We start from the raw sequence: 17428 nt of genomic DNA on the forward strand, positions 1-17428 counted from the left end.
TTCTCCTCTGTACCTCATCGGGTTATTGAGAAAACAATCTGGTGAAGTATGTAAGATACTTCCTACTGTATAAGCAGAGAGCAGGTAACCCACAATATTATTCTCCTCCCTCTTTCTGGGAGGTCTCTAGAGACCACCTTGACCTTGGGCCCTAAGAGCCCTGCTTGGGCGTTTGCTTGGCCGTGAGCTACAGCTTTGTAGTTCACCCCCCACTTGAGGAGAAGCTGAACACAGCCATCGTATATAATTTTGAATAGTCATTGAAATGTTTGCCTGGAAACATTTCCAGACAAATGTGTGTCTGGGAAATGAGGTGTGAAAGTTTGTATCATTCTCCAGAGTTTTGGGAAGATGGTAAAATCTAAGGGAATTTAAATGCAAAATAAATTCTCATTTAAATTAAGGAATCTCTTTATTTTAATCCCACATTCGCGGAAATAAAACTGCATTTATGAAGTGGTAAATACTAATAGTTTGTTCTCCAGCGATGTTTCGGGCACCTCCCATGTGCTAGGAGGTTGGAGATACAGACATGAACAAAATAGTCTTGTCCTCCATTGTTGCAGTTGTTACAGACATCTAGGATAGGCACTGGCTGCTCTACACATATGTCTTACTATGTGCACCCCTCAAGTCAAGAGGTACAAATATGTATGCACGTCTTAACAGGTGAGGGAGCTGAGACTTGAGAGGTTAAACAGTCAACCACCGGGTAGGGTCGGGAACCCAGACCTACCGTTGCTAGAGTTATTCTCTTCACCTTACCAAGTGACCTCTCCACGGAAATCTGGGTCCTTCTCGCTGAGCGTGTGAAGCTCCTCCACTACAAAGTATAGCAGTTTGCTTAAAGAAGCCTCACCCTTGCTGGTCCGATACTCACCTCTGTTATCTCTCCTCCGTGTTGCAGTGGACTGCATGGACCCCACGTGTTCGGGCCGGGGGGTCTGCGTGAGAGGCGAGTGCCACTGCTCTGTGGGCTGGGGAGGCACCAACTGTGAGACGCCCAGGGCCACGTGCTTGGACCAGTGTTCGGGCCACGGAACCTTCCTCCCAGACACCGGGCTTTGCAGCTGTGACCCAAACTGGACTGGACACGACTGTTCTGTCGGTAAACGTGGGGAGAATAAGGGCACAGCTTAGATGGAGGGAGGAGGTTTCCACTGTGACGTGTACACCGTTCAGTCCTGTTCAGGGCCCTGACCCGGACCTTGGTCATGTAGCAGGGGGTTACCCATGTCTCTGAATGCTTTTCTTTTTTTTAAAATTTTTTTAATTCAAACAGAAAGTCACAAAAATTATAATCATCCTCATCAGTTCACTCAGTCCCATGTAATTAATTTTTTTTTTCCATCTTGATCTTTTGTTAGCACTTTGATGAATTCATCAGTTTTCCATTAGAGTTCTGAAAATGCTTATTCATTCAGTTCAGCAGTATAGTCAGTTACCAGAAACCTGTACTTGTCAGAGTCTTTTGCATGAATTCCTTGAAGATGAAACCCTTTTATAGGAACATTTTTGCAAAAGCATCAGAGTACACCCAGAACTGTCTGTAAATGACAAAAGACTTAGAAATGACCACGGTTAAAGATTTGATGAAAGTTCATAATAATGCAATTGACAAGGAAATTTAGTTATTTCTGAGATATACATTTTAAAGTAATAACTAGAATTATGACTTATCACATTATAACAGAACATATAAGATTTTTAGAAATTTCATGTAATGTCTGAAACATTTATATTAACATATTTCCATACCAATAACCCAAAGAAAGTTTAGTATTAGTTGTTGTTTTGTTTGTTTGTTTGTTTTTTTATACAGCAGGTCCTTATTAGTCACCCATTTTATGCACATCAGTGTATACATGTCAATCCCAATCTCCCAGTTCATCGCCCCCACCCCCATCCCCCCCGCCTCGTTCCCCCCTTGGTGTCCATACGTTTGTTCTCTGAATGCTTTTCTTCTTCCCCTGAACTTCAGCCTTCAACACCTCTACTCTTAGAGGGGCAGAGTATTCACAAATCCTATATTCACGTCATTCCTTTCAGAGTGGTGGCCTTGAGAGTCAAAACATCGCCCCTTAACCATGTTAATGATGATAGATGTGATTCATTGAATTCTTGTCTCTTACATTACAATGGCCATCCTAGAGGCAAGGCCATGGGGAACATTGTGCCTCCTTGAGCTCTGCAGGGGTGGGCCTTTGGTTTTACCCATTCTCCAGAATAAAGTCCAAACTCAGTATGATATTTAGGGTGCTCTGTGGTGTGGCCCTCACCCACCTTTCTGGCCAGATCCTCTACGAGATGGTAAGTTCCATGAGGGTAGCAAACGTGTCTTATTCCACATTCCCAGGGCTCAGCATAGGCCTGCCCGCAGCAGCTTCCCAATAAAATTTGACAAATGAATGAATGAATGAGTGAATGAATGAGTGAATGAATGACGAACACATGATTGAATGTGTTCTTTTTTTTCATTATTATTATTTTTTAATCAGTCATCAATTTTATACACATCAGTGTATACATGTCAATCCCAATCGCCCAATTCAGCACACCACCATCCCCATCCCACCGCAGTTTTCCCCCCTTGGTGTCCATACGTTTGTTCTCTACATCTGTGTCTCAACTTCTGCCCTGCAAACTGGTTCATCTGTACCATTTGTCTAGGTTCCACATACATGCGTTAATATACGATATTTGTTTTTCTCTTTCTGACTTACTTCACTCTGTATGACAGTCTCTAGATCCATCCACGTCTCAACAAATGACTCAATTTCGTTCCTTTTTATGGCTGAGTAATATTCCATTGTATATATGTACCACCACTTCTTTATCCATTCGTCTGTCAATGGGCATTTAGGTTGCTTCCATGTCCTGGCTATCGTAAATAGTGCTGCAATGAACATTGTGGTACATGACTCTTTTTGAATTATGGTTTTCTCAGGGTATAGGCCCAGTAGTGGGATTGCTGGGTCGTATGGTAGTTCTATTTTTAGTTTTTTAAAGAACCTCCATACTGTTCTCCATAGTGGCTGTATCAATTTACATTCCCACCAACAGTGCAGGAGGGTTCCCTGAATGTGTTCTTAATTTTGGTATTCGGTTCACCACAGAATTTACACATATAAAGTTCACAGAATGCTTATATTGGCACCCTCTGTTTATAAGCGCTTTAGGATTTAGAGGCCCTCTCAAGGTGAGGATTAGATGAGAACATAGGTGAACCACCTAGCACAGTACTGGTAGGTAGGAAGTGTGGTTGCTTCTAGTATCTCATCTGGACAGTATCCACTGTTTAAATCCACACAAAAACCCTGTGAGAAAGGCATCATCATCCCCATTTTACCAATTTATATAGTACTTTACTCAGTGAATACTTACTGAACAAGGCAGAGGGGATAAAGAGGTAGGAAGTCTGTACCCTGGCGCGCTTGCATTCTGGAGAGGGGGGCAGGAGACAGAGCAAACAAACGCATGAGGAGAAATCAACTAATAAAGAAGCTTAGGCCCAGAAAATTTCTAAGTAATCCTGCCCAGGGACACGTGGCTAAGAAGTGGTAGCGTCTCCATCAACGTTGTTTTTCACCCTGAATCACTTTCCCCACCACACCACGTTGCCGAAACAAAGTGAAGCTCACATCAGATCATCGTCTTGTGTATTAACAGTTCTGGTGGTGATCAGGAAAGACGGTTGAGACCTTTGGTAAAAATGAGATCCAGTGCAGCATTTGTGCCTTTGGAATACTTTGAATTACCTTTCCCCATTGAATGGAGAATTGATGTTCAATACGCAGCCTAAAGTGGACTTCATCCTTGTTTGCAAAGCTCGTGTAAAGACGTGATCACGAACACAGATGTCTTAGGAATAATTCCTTTTTTTTTTTTTTTTAACATCTTTATTGGAGTATGATTGCTTTACAATGGCGTGTTAGTTTCTGCTGTATCACGAAGTGAATCAGCTATACATATATCCTCATATCCCCTCCCTCTTGCGTCTCCCTCCCACCCTCCCTATCCCACCCCTCTAGGTGGTCACAAAGCGCTGAGCTGATCTCCCCGTGCTATGTGGATGCTTCCCACTAGCTATCTGTTTTACATTTGGTAGTGTATATATGTCCACGCCACTCTCTCACTTCGTCCCAGCTTACCCTTCCCCCTCCCCGTGTCCTCAAGTCCATTCTCTACGTCTGCATCTTTAGGAATAAGTCTTTATATACAGCTCTGTTTATAGCAATATAAGGAATGCTCCTCCGAAAGCTACACTGGGTTGTATTGTTCATTGTGTGGCCACAAAGCTAGTTTCTGATAGAACTATAACTGTCCATGCATTGTTAATCCCTGATGAGATTCCACAGCCTCTGACGGAGGCAGGTGTAACTTTGAGTGCGATCACTAGGCATTCTTGAGTTGGCCCTGTAAAAGGAGACAGCAGACCCATTGCAAGGGCCTTAAATAGAATTGCGAGTGCTCATTTTCCTCAACTCTGTGCCTCTCACTCCCCATAGCTGCTGTCAAACAGATGGCCTCACAAGCTAAGGCAGAGAGCTCCGTGTGATAAGAAGAGTCTCTGAGTCTGACAGTCTTGGGTTCAAATGCTGGCCCTGCTGCTTACTAGTTATAACTTTGGGCAAGTTGCTTCACTTCTGTAACTTGTAAAACGGAGATAACAAGCGTACCTACTTTCTGGGATTAGTATTTGGAAAATAATTATTTGGAGGATTATTTAAGATAAGGTAAAAAAGCACGTAGCACGCTACTCAGCGCGTGATATGGGCTCAGTTAATGTTAGCTATGTTATGAGCATGATTACAGCACGCACTGGAGAGAGCCCTTGATAGTAACGGAGACATTTGAGAGAGGCAAGATGGAAGGTGCCCTTTCAGAAACGTGGATTATAGTTTTTAAATCTCTAACCTATAACTGACTAAAACAGTGTCATGATTGCCACAAGGCCAGGAATTTAAAAGATGACTTCAAAATTCCTGTCTCCCCTTGCAATAGTGATAACAATTTGTGTTTGTTGAGTGCTTCAAAGCATACAAAGATCTCTCTCTCTCTCTCCTTTTCACACACACACACACACACACACACCAGCAACAACAGCTGTTGAGGCAGGATGACGGGTATGGTACCATCCCCATCCTCACCCTGAGACTCGGTGACCTACCTGAGACACCCTGAGCCTGCCGAAGCTGGGAGTCCGAGCCCAGCCTGGGGACCCCCTGCTGCCCAGCACCCCACGCTGCCTCCCCATGGCCATAGCTTCTCCTTGGCTCTCACTTCCCACCGGAAGTCAGTTTGAAGGGTAGTGAAAGCGCGTTGACGGTGGTTCTCTCTCCCTACTGTCCTGGCTATCCCTGCCTAGGCTCCATCCTGGCTCTGCACGTGCTAACCGTGTGACCTTAGCAAGGGACTTGACTTTTCTTGACTGTGGTTTCTTTTTTTTTTAATTAATTTATTTATTTATTTATTTATTTAATTTTTGGCTGTGTTGGGTCTTCGTTGCTGCATGCAGGCTTTCTCTAGTTGCGGCGAGCGGGGCCTACTCTTCATTGCAGTGTGCAGGCTTCTCATTGCAGTGGCTTCTCTTGTTGCAGAGCATGGGCTCTAGGCGCGTGGGCTCAGTAGTTGCGGCACACGGGCTTAGTTGCTCTACAGCATGTGGGATCTTCCCGGACCAGGGCTTCAACCCATGTCCCCTGCACTGGCAGGCAGATTCTTAACCACTGCGCCACCAGGGAAGTCCAACTGTGGTTCCTTTATCTGAAAGATGGAGATAATAACAGTGCCCACTTCAGAGGGTCATGTGGTGATTAAGTTGTATAATGCAGGTGTGCCCGAGAACAGGGCCTGTAGAGGTGGAGCACCTCACGTCTTCCTCTCCTTTCCTTCTGAGGGCACTTTCACTGAGTGGAAGCTGTTTGAAAACGATGGAGTTTGGGCCCTAAGGCTAAGCAGGAGATGCCTCACTGAGCAGATGCCGCTGTAGCCAGGGAGCTGTCTTTGTACTCAGGGCTGCAGCTACAGGGTGGTGAACAGGCACTGAACTTCATTTCAGGGGACCTGCTTCTCACTAGTTGAGTGCCTTCAGCAAGCTGCTTCCCCTCCTTTCCTTTAGGTAAATTACCTATGGGATTGTTGTAAGGATTTAGTGAGAAAATATGGAGAAAGTGGTTAGCACGGCAGCTGGCACAAGTCAGACACCCAGCAAGGGTAGCTCAAGTCACACCTTTTACGTTATTTGCTCCTGGCACAGCAGGGCTGGCACAGGCACTGCCCAGAGCCTTCTCACCAGGAGCTGCAGGCCGCAAGACGCATCCTATAGGACTGACTCTAGGTGGTGGGGCTGGCAGAAATGGGCCCCTGCTGTCTGGCCCTCCTAGGAAGGAGGACCATCTCTTGCCTGAGATGAGAGTCTTGCTGTTTGGCATGGAGAACAGGATTTAATGAAAGCAGCTTAAATCAACATGCCCTGCACTCAACAACCAGCCTGTAATGAAATGTGAGCTGACAAGTTTCCCAGCACTTTGGTTAGGTTTGTGGAAACAGTGAAGTCAGACTTTACACAAGTGTTTACTCAGGCCTCTGGGTTCTCAGCAGCTTGGCTTGCCGTCTCATCTCAGAAATTCCTCCTTATATCCTGCCTCATGATGTGGTCTTTGTTCCTGACAAACCATATAAGATAACTGTTTAAGTCGATTCCTGTGGGCTGGAAGAGCACAGGTTATATGTCCTGCTGCCACCCCCAACACACCTCTGCCCTCAGCTGTGGGCCCAGTGGAACTTCACTGCTTCAGTCTTTGGGGACGCTGGTGGTGATGGTGGTTGTGATGGTGGTGATAGTGGTGGTGATGATGATGATGGTGGTGGTGATGGGGGTGATGATGATGATGATGATGATGACGGCAGTGATGGGGGTGGTGATGATGGTGGTTGTAATGGTGGTGATGGTGATGATAGTGGTGATGATGTTAGTGATGGTGGTGGTGATGATGGTGCTGGTGCTGGTGATGATAGTGGTGGTGATGATGATGGTAGTGATGATGGGGGTGGTGACGATGATGATGGTAGTGATGATGGGGGTGGTGATGATGATGGTGGTAGTGATGGGGGTGATGATGATGATGATGGTAGTGATGATGGGGGTGGTGATGATGGTGGTTGTAATGGTGGTGATGGTGATGATGGTAGTGATGATTGTGGTGATGGTGATGATGGTGGTGGTGACGGTGATGATAGTGGCGATGATGATGGTAGTATTGGTGGGGGTGGTGGTGATGGTGGTGATGATGACGATGATGATGGTAGTGATGGGAGTGGTGATGATGGTGGTTGTAATGGTGGTGATGATGATGATAGTGGTGATGATGATGGTAGTGATGGTGGTGGTGATGATGGTGCTGGTGCTGGTGATGATAGTGGTGGTGATGATGATGATGGTAGTGATGATGGGGGTGGTGACGATGATGATGGTAGTGATGATGGGGGTGGTGATGATGATGGTGGTAGTGATGGGGGTGATGATGATGATGGTAGTGATGGGGGTGGTGATGATGGTGGTTGTAATGGTGGTGATGGTGATAATAGTGGTGATGATGATGGTAGTGATGGTGGTGGTGATTGCTACTGCAGTTGTTTTACAGATGGGAAAGAGTTAGAGAGAGGAAACGACTTGCCCGAAGTGACTAATCAGTGGCAGAATTTGAATTAAATCTAGGCCCTCTGTTTCCAAGTCCTCAGCTCTTACCTCAAGTCTCCTTTCCATCCAAAGAGGTTTCTTTGCCATTAATCTTGTCTTTTTTCCTGATAAGTCACAGGATGGAGCATTAATTAGAGAGTCGTCCATTTCTTAATGCTTACCATGTACCAGGTGCTGAACTAAGTGCTTTCAACCATTATCTTAGTTAAGGGTCATAAGAACCCCATAAAGGAAGTATTACTAGGTCTGTTTTCCACATAAGGAAACTGAAGGTCAGAACTAAGTTAAATTCCTTGCCAGCATCTCTCCATTGGAAAGTGGCACAGTACGGATGCAACCCAGGTCTGGCTTCAAGGCCTCTCCTAAGCTCTTTGGTGTACTGAGCCATGTATTATAAATGTGCCTCTCTCCTGCCAAACTGTGAACCCCACGAAGTCAGTGTCTGTCATTCTCCCTAGTGCATGGCCTGACAGCCGTTAGGGTCTAGTGATTATTGAATGAATGACTTATCCAGGGAATTATCAAAGAAGAATGAGGGGTTACAGCCAAAGGCTCTGCCCAAGAAGATCCCAGCACACTACCAGCTGGACAGTCTAATCCCTTCTCTGAGGATTCCACCGACCCCCAACCTTATCCGCTCCCCCCACGCCCCCATAACACTCTGCAAAGCTAAAACCAAGTTCCTGGACCCCTTCTTTCACTTTCCATACCTAGCCCATGTTCATTTCACGGGCAGTGCCAGCCAGCCAGAACCCCTCCCGGATAAGAGCTGGCATCATTTCACCTCCTTCAAGCCACCTTCCCCAGGGAGTAGTCCTGCTGGGCTGGGTGCCTCATCAGTTTTGCATAAAGGGGGCACGCTCAGTAGCCCTGCGGAACAGAAGGACTCCCTCCCCACACCCACCCCCTCAAGTGCTTTAGTTGGCTTTTCATCCTCTTGGTTCAGAGCTGCCTTAGAAAAGGGGAGGAATTTAACCTCTCTGAGATGGTCCTTAAAATTGGAAAAGTCTACCTTTCTTTCAGAGCCTAATGACTTCTAAATCTTCTAAAGAAGATTTCAGGCTCTGTGGCATTTTCCAGAATACCATATCAGATTCGATCCCTTAAACCCATCATTTGCCCCTTCACTGGCTCTCACGCGGGTCTTCCTTCCCCTCCACCCCAGCCCAGGCATCTCTGTCCTCAGCCTCATCAATTCATTCCTCGTTTCCAGTTCTCTATGAGCTCTCTCCAATCTTGTCTTCCATAAATGACCCTTATTTGAGAGGGCCCTCTCACTACATTTTATTCCTTTGAGTTGCTGGCTCCCAGAAGCAGTACCTGGCAGAGATTTTGATTGTAAAATGCTCATGCTGGTGGTTTATGATTCTTATCATTTCATTGCAGTTGGGTTTCATGGAATAACAGGTAGAGATCTTTTAGAGATTCAGTGGTATGGATTTGGGCGTAGCATGTGCAGTCAGAAAGAATTGCATGGGATTTGGAGTGGGACCAAGCTAGATTTTCAAGACTGAGCTTTATCCAAAGAATATGGCTAATGATACCTGCCTTGCAGAGCTGTTTTTCAAATTAGTTTTAATATGTATATGTAAAATGCCTAGCATGGTGGCTGGTACTCAGTACGCACTCAATAAATAAAGTATTAATGTATATTTTTAGAATGCATGACTAGATCTAAATTAGCCAAACAGTCCTTCAACTCTAAGCAATTTAAGTTTGAGGGCAGTTTATATGGTGAAGGTCTGGAGCCAGAACTGGATTGGAGTCTATGTGACCTGAACAACTTGCTTTCTCTCTCGGAGGCTCGGTTTTCTTGTGGTTACTGAGACTCTCTACCCAACCCCTTTCCCCCAGCCCCCGACTCTGGTCATCGAGTCTAAGTGAAGAGTCACTAATGTGCTGACACATTTATCCCCAGACACCAGCACAAGGGCCCTACGGCGCTAACACTGGCCTCTGCTCAGGGACTGAGCTTCCTGAGCTTTTTCCAGAGAGGAGCACAGCCTCCGCAGAGAACACCCCAAAACAGCTGCGGAAGCACACCCACTGCTGACAAGCACGCACGTCCACTCCATTCACTCACAATCCTTCCTGACCTCTCCTGTGCCGGACCATTCTAGGCCCCGGGGATCAACATGCCTCAGGCCATTCAGGAGGTGACACGGAGTCATGTGGTGTTAAGGCCTCTGACCGACGCATTTATGGTGGGTTTGGGGTGCACGAGGGCAGGAGGGGGGCAGAGAAGAACCTGGGAAGGTCTTCCCCAGGATGGAGACTTGTGAGCCAGATTGTGAGAGGGGACTGAGGTGGGGTTCCTGGTGGCAAAGGAGGGGAGGGCCGTCCAAGCAGAGGGAACAGCATGTGCAGAAGTACAGAGCGGTCCTCCTTCAGTCTCACTGGAGAGTAGGAGCTGAGGAAGTGAGGCCAGAGAGGCAGGCAGTGTCCCCCAGCCATGGAGTCCCCTCAACGTCTTGCTGAAAATCTCAAATTAAAAAATCTTTCAGTGCGCATTGAAGATTTCCCTCTCAGACTCCACGTCAGGGCTCTTTCTTTAACTCTCTCAGTGCAGCATGGCCTAGGTCCTGCCTCAGCTTAGCGAGACCTTCTAAAATTCAGACTCAGATTTCAGACTCAAAAGCTCTGTTATCAAATGTCACAATTGATAACAAAATAAGCCCAATTTTTTTTTTTTAAAAAAGCTGAAAGTAGCAACAGGGTTAAAAAAAAATTAAAGCTCTAAACATAGCAGTTGCATTAGTGCTAAATTTTGAAAATGGTAATTCAGTTTTATTTACGAGGCAAAATATAATTACGTTTAGATTTGAGGGAACAGAATTTAATTCTTACTAATGACAGAAAGACTGAGTGAGATGCTGTAATGCCAGAGAAATTGTCTTCTGTTCATGGATGGGAGAGAAAATTAGATTCAGCGTTGAGCATTCTCCCCTGTTACAAGTCTCATTTGTGCAGACGGAATTGTTCCCTCTCTGAGAAGCATTAGCTTCTCAACCCAGAAAGCACAGCACCGACATCCAATTAAACATCAAAAGGAAATGATCAGACTGGGCTATTTCTGTATAGGTATGTTATGGGAGGGGAAACTCGAGGTTAGAATTTCACCCAAGGAATCATGTCCGTTGAGACTTGACATTTCCTGTGCCCTTTCCCGACGGCAAGTGACAGCCTAAAATCAAAGTTCAGAATAATAAATATCCAAGAGACTGACAATGAAGCAGAGAAAGAAGTGGATGTGTCAGAAGGAGGCAGAGAAGAGCCCACCAGTTGTCTGGGAAGTAGTGTGGAGGTTCAGACACAATGAGATGGTTACTTCCTAACATTTAATCAAAGCCTGGGAAATTGGGCCCAAACAGGCATGCTACTAAATACTGCCAGAGTCAAAGGTTGATAAACCAGAAGCTGGCAGCTCTGTAATTTAGTAGAATTTCCCCCGACAGCCCTGGAACATTTTCTGTCGCAACTGGAGCTCTTCAGTATGCAAATGTAAGCCCTCCTGAAATTGGGCTTCAGAATTAGGTTTCTATTTGGACGCCCAAGCTGATATCTTGTACAAAATCTCTGGCTGTCTTCCTGAATCAAACTGCTGGTATGGTAACTTTGTAATTTTAAAATAATAACTATCCTTTGAATGGAAATTTTATTTACATTTTACAGAGCTCCTCCATGTATGTGCTTCATGATTTATTCAAACAACAAATATATAAGCCTCTGAAATTGCAGACGGTGTTATTCTCAGGAAACCAGGGTTCAGGGAACTTGAGTGGCTTTCCCAAAGGCACTCTGGAAAAGAGAGGATTCAAATCCAGCCTTCTCTGGGTTCAGAACCCACGCTTATCCCCTGCATAATCCTGCCATTGGCTATTACCAAGGTTTACGCCGATACTGTCCATGGATCAGGTATCAGGTTTACAAGGTACCACTTCACTTGGTGACACTGCCAGGAACCATGTAAATTGGATCATGACCACGGTGAACCTGGCAATACTACAGGGGTTCAGGAAAAGAGCAGTTGCTTTCAGCCGGGGTGATCAAGGTGGCTTCTTGGAGGAAGTGGGATTTAAGGTGAGTGATGGAGGTTGGATTTGAATTGTCAGAGATGGAAGAAAGAGGCAAGCACCTTGCAGCAGCCCACTGTGGAAGTCAAAGATTTGCAACGAATACATAGATGAGACAGATCCTGGCATTTTCTAGGAAAGAACCACAGTTTGGAGTAGCTTAGCTGAGGATATTTGTGGCAGTATTGAGAGGGAGAAGAGGTGAAGGAAGTTAGCAGGCATCGGATCATGAATGGCCTTGAAAGAGTTTAGGTTTTATCTGTCAGTGGAAGGCACTGAAAAGTTTCAGGCAGAGCTGTGACGTGGTCAGGTTTGGTTTTAGAAAGCTTACTCTAATATTGGCATACATTTTGAGGTGCCTGGGGGACTTCTAGGAGGAGGTGTCCAGGAAAGAGTTAGATAGATGAGCACATGACTGGGTGGAGAGGTGGGCCTTCACAAAAGGGTATCAGGGCTGGAGGTCTGAACATCAGCTATCTTTTCACTATACCCAGTTGGACCCTTTCAGTGGGGTAGTGGTTCAGCCCTGGCCCCAAATACACATCCCAGTTACCTTTTTTGGCTTCTCTGCTCACCCGTCCTTTCTTGGCTTGTCATCATTCTGCAAAGTCAGAGCATATTTGGAGGCCTCCCCCATGCTAGCTTTGAACTCCTTTAATCAGGAAGCCAGATACCCTCCAATTAAGGTGAATAGAAGCGACTTACTACTTCCTGTGATAGGTGCTTCATAAAGCTTGAAATTCTAGTCCTGGGGGAATAGATTGGAGACTGCTCTGCACCAACGTACTGGAATCCATTTTTCTGCTTGGTTTGAAAGCTTTCTGAGCTCCTTGAGTGAGGTGAAAGGCCATGTGGTTTCCAAGGCTCATTAGCTTTCTGCCATCTAGATCTGGGGGACCGAGGCACGGCTTGGAGCAGCTCTGACTCTCAGGTGATACGGATGGAAGTTGAGAAGTACAGGAGAGTGACTTGGGTTTGGCCTCAATGTCAAAAGGAGATTAATTACTGTAAGGAAGTCAGATGCTCCTTTCCTGTACCTTCCTCCCTTCTGGCTTCTTCCTGTAACCTGCACTTAGACTAAAAAGCCATCTGCCCAATTTTGTGGGAGGGGGAGGGAGAGAGAGTGGGTGCTATATTCGAGCCAAATTGTTCAAACTGCAGGGATATCTGGCCTGTGGAAGTGAGAGTTAAATTGTAATTAGCCTACTGTGTGCCAGGCATGGTGGCCAGCTTTGTGCTCATTTATACACCTAGGTAGACTTGAGTTCCTTGAGGATAGGAATAATTTAATACAATTTCTGAATCCCCAGCTTCTAAAGGTATCTGGCATATAGTAGGTCCTCAATATATTTTTAAATCAATTTTAAGATTCATTACCGCCATTTTATAAATGACAAAGATAAGTCTCAGATATGTGCAATGTTTGTTTCCCAGAGCTGGGAAGTAGCAGAGAAGGCTTTTATACCCAGCTTGCCCAAATCCAGGCCTCTGCCCTGTGCAAAATCATCGTACCTTGAATAGTTACATGGAGTGCCCTGCCTCAGACCACTGGAATCTGGCAGTACACGGATGCAGTCAAAAGATACATTTTCTATGTGAGACTCACTACAGAGTACAGAGACTAATCTGATGATGGCAGGGTTCTGGAGGCAACACAGGTAGACTAACAACCCTGATAAACAAAGGTTTGCATAAAGTGCTTTGGGAAGGCAGGAGATGAAGCCCCTTCCAGTGTGGGCACGGGAAGGAGGCTTCAGGGAGGAGGTGGCATTGGAGCCAGACTTCAACATGTGAAGACTGGGGGAAAGGAGCACCTAGACCATGAAAGCAGCCTATGCAGAGGCACAGAGGAGGGGGCCAAAGAGTGGTGAGGCCTCCCCGCCTTTAGCCATTTATCTGGCTGGCCCTTTACATGACTATTTCCTAAGGCAGCCATCAACTTCTTGCTCAAGTACTAATATGCACATGACTGTGTGGCCAAGGACAAGGCACTTCCTCTCTTTGGCCCGTGTTTTCCTGTCTACAGGATGTTTAGAGAATCTCTAAGATACCTTCTCATGCTCTGACCAAGAAAACTGCTCCTCTACCTTTTCCTCCTCTTTTTCTCTCTTAACCCCTAAACCCACCTGAAGGCGAGCCCCTGGCCACATCCAGGCCATTTCCTGCCCAGCATCAGCTCTCCCCTGGCTCACCCTCCTTCTCCTTCATTTCCCCCTGGTCCCTCAGTCCCCTACTTCCAGCTGTCTTCCTTCATCACTCTCGGCTCCCTGTTTCTGTGCCTTTCTTCCACATCCACCTTGCAAAACCCAGGATCACTCCAGCCACTCACCATCTCTGATCTTACAGCCGGGCTTCTGAGTGCTGTAAGCCAAATCATGTCATGCTCACGACCTTTAGCCCCTCCTGGGTCCTTCCAGGTGCAGTTCTTCTTGTGCTTTGTCAGTTCTTACACTCAGTCCCCAAGGGGCTCTTTCAAATGTCCACATCTAGCCATTAGCATCCTGCTCAGCAGAGATTCCTACCTCACTGAGAATATGGAGGCCGTGGTTTAAGTGCTCTCTCATTATTCTGGTATGCCCCTTACACGGGTCTTTGCCCCTTACCTCTCCCCAGGGCATGAGGGGCCCAGGAGGCCTGTCCTTCTGATTGTCCTCCAGATCCAGTCCTCTCCAGCTGTTGAGAGGAACCTCAATTGTTCACATCCTCCCCTTGCTCTCCACAGTGTCTTCCAACCCTCCCTTCCCCTGGCTCTTTCTAGCACATAGACGTAAAATAGTTGCCATGTAGTGAGTGTTTACTCTGTAAAAGATGTACATGACATTAGGCACATTACGTGATGTTCTTTTAAGCCTCACATGAACCTGAGATGTTGGTGTCTCTATCCTATTTTGCAGAAGAGAAAGCTGAGGCACAGAAAGATGAATTAACTAGCCCAAGTCACACGGATGGATGGATGGACGGATGGATAGATGGGCGGTTAGGTGGCCTGTTGACTCAACAGCTGATTGGATGATTAGATGATTGGGTTGATGGACAGATGGATGAGCTGATGGACAGGCAGATGGATGGATGGAGATTGAAAAGACAGATAAACAGACAAACAAAAGGAAAAGTACTTAACATGATAAACATTGAGTCAGGGTGAAAAAGGAGACTCAGACTCTGATTTCAGAGATTCTCTAGTCTAGCTGGGGTGAGGATCTAATACATAATTAATAAGGGAATATGTCAGATTACAGCTGAGGTTTTGCCTAAACCTGATCCCATAGTTCACAGACCAAAAAGCTGTGTTAACCATAGTCACCTATCATTCTAGCTAAGTACCTTTGAGCAAGTCACTTAGTCTCTCCAAGCAGTTTCCTCAGTGATGGTAAGGGAGTGAAAATAAAATTGCAGGGATGTTGTGAGGATTTAATGAGATAATATTTGTGTGCCACCAATAGTGGTTCTACAGTTTCTCCTTATTTTTGCCTCAAATGCTGTTTAATGTAGCTTGGACTTAAAGTGGCCAAGGATTTCATGAGAAATTCCCCCAAGGGATTTTCAAGGACCAGGATTTCAGAGAAATCCCCCAAACTGGGCACTAACTCAGATGAGCTAGCGATGCAACAGAAGATCCTAGTGGAAATCATTTAAAATTATTTAACCCTTACTAAAATTTCTTAAGGTCACGTCTAAGAACCTCAGGTCCTAAACAGAATAGAACAGTTTTCCCTATTATCCCTTTTAGTGCTAAATACAGACTTATTAAAGGGCTTCCCAGGAGGCCATATGGGGCCAAGGCTCTGCTTTCACATCCCTGGAATTTCAAAGACAGCTTCACCTGTATCTGTTCCTTGCTCAGCAGGAAAGCACATAGATCCTTGTGTGGGGTCCCCTCTATCCCTCGACTTGTGTCAATTTTGAGCATCTTTCCAAGTTGAAGAAATTTTATGGGAAAATTATATATAAGTATTTCCCTTTAGGGGAGAGGCACAGCTTCCCTTACCAGCTATTTTAATGAACAGGATTGTAAAGTAAGTCCAGACAAATTAAAACGTAGCTGTGGTAGGTCCCAGGCTTCATCCAGGTTCATATAGGGATTAACATTTAATGAGAGGAGACTGGAGCAGCTTTTTTCCTCGTGTATACACTTTGGAGCACAATTAACCAATAGCCAAACCATATATTTTTCCCTACCCTTTTGGTCATGTGTCCACCTGCTTCCACATCATAGAAAGGGAACAGGTATGACACGGGCATTGGTGCGAAGGAAGATGTGGGTGAGGGTGTAAGGACTGAAACACTTCAAGGTTACAAGCTATCAGTCGGAGATTGGAGAAGATAAGTTTCTAAGAAGGTTAAGCACAAAGGAGGCTGAGCCTCTGTGTGAATATATTTAACCAAATAAATTTTGTACAATATGGCGCTGGGATAGAGTTGAGCCAACTGACATAACACCTCTGCCATGAGATTTTTTAAAAATTCATCTGTTCTTTCAACAAATATTTGTTGAAAGCTCACGCTCTGCCAGACCTGGTGCCTGCTGCTGGGAACCAAGATGAATAAAGGCTAGAGCCTGCCATCAGGTGGGCTTCCAGTCTAGTGAGAAGACAGACGTGGATACCAGTGAGGCCGGGCAGAGGTGGGGTGGGGAAGGGGAGGTGCTGGGGGGTGCAGCTTTCCCCAGGAGAAGAGCCAGGGTGGTCTTGGGCCTGACCTGGTTGCTCTCCAAGGCCCTGTATAGTTCAGCCAAGAATTGTACAGACTTGGAATGACACTTTAGGACAGTTGGGGATTTTCACCTGATTTTAAGAGGAAGCCGAAGCTACAAATACAGGTGGCTTCTACCTGGGTTTTAATGGTCTTGGCTGATGGTGCCATGCTAGGTAACCAGAGAAAGAGTTTCATACCCAAATTTTGAGGCTGCTGCTAGAAAATATTTTGCTCTTCAGGGAGATGCTTCTCTTCTCGGTGACTCGGAGCTGCACTGATACAGGATGTCGTAGGTCTCCATCAATCAGTTATGTACATAACACAGCATCCATAACACAGATTACATAGAGCCGTTCACATTTACTCTTTCCTTCAGTTACCACCACTCACTCACCCTGTAGGGGACCATTATTACTCTCCCTGTTTTGAGGGTGAAGAAGTATGGTCCAGAGAGATTAAGTACTTCTCCCAAGGACTCCGCAAGGACTCAAGGAGACTGGAGAGTCGGAATCTGAATCCATGTCTACTATATGGGTTGTTTACTCTATAGTACGTCAGAGGGTTCCTCCCAGGCCCCAGCCGTCCAGCATGTAGTCAGAAAGTGCCGATGTTGATCACATGACCGTGGCCTAGCCTTTATCAAATGCTTGCTTGTATCAGGTGTGTTGCATAAGTCAGAATTCACATCTGATCTGACTTCATTCAGTCTGATAACACTTGCCGCTACACCCCATTTCCTTTCTTATAAGAATATGTGTGTGCGCAGTTTATCATATCCTGACTATGTGCCAGGCTCCATACTAGAAGCTTCACTTCCATTCATCTTAACCCATTTAATTCAATTAGGTTATGTCCGTCTGCCATGCTAGAACGTCACTCCTTGAGGTCCGGAAAGAGCCGTGTCTGTCATACTCACCATTGGATCCCCCAGTGCCCGCTCACCATTGGATTTGCACCC

General features: G+C 45.7%; 1 protein-coding gene across 1 annotated transcript in view; it reads left to right on the forward strand.

Annotated features, from left to right (window-relative positions):
- TENM4 (teneurin transmembrane protein 4) overlaps window positions 1-17428 on the forward strand; it is a 396776-nt gene that overhangs the window by 250422 nt on the left and 128926 nt on the right. The window contains exon 11 of the mRNA XM_068554555.1: window positions 908-1108. Within this exon, the coding sequence (XP_068410656.1) occupies window positions 908-1108 (201 nt within the window). The remainder of the gene's footprint in view (window positions 1-907; window positions 1109-17428) is intronic.

The sequence above is a fragment of the Eschrichtius robustus genome, chromosome 11 (assembly GCF_028021215.1).
Source record: "Eschrichtius robustus isolate mEscRob2 chromosome 11, mEscRob2.pri, whole genome shotgun sequence".
NCBI lineage: Eukaryota > Metazoa > Chordata > Mammalia > Artiodactyla > Eschrichtiidae > Eschrichtius > Eschrichtius robustus.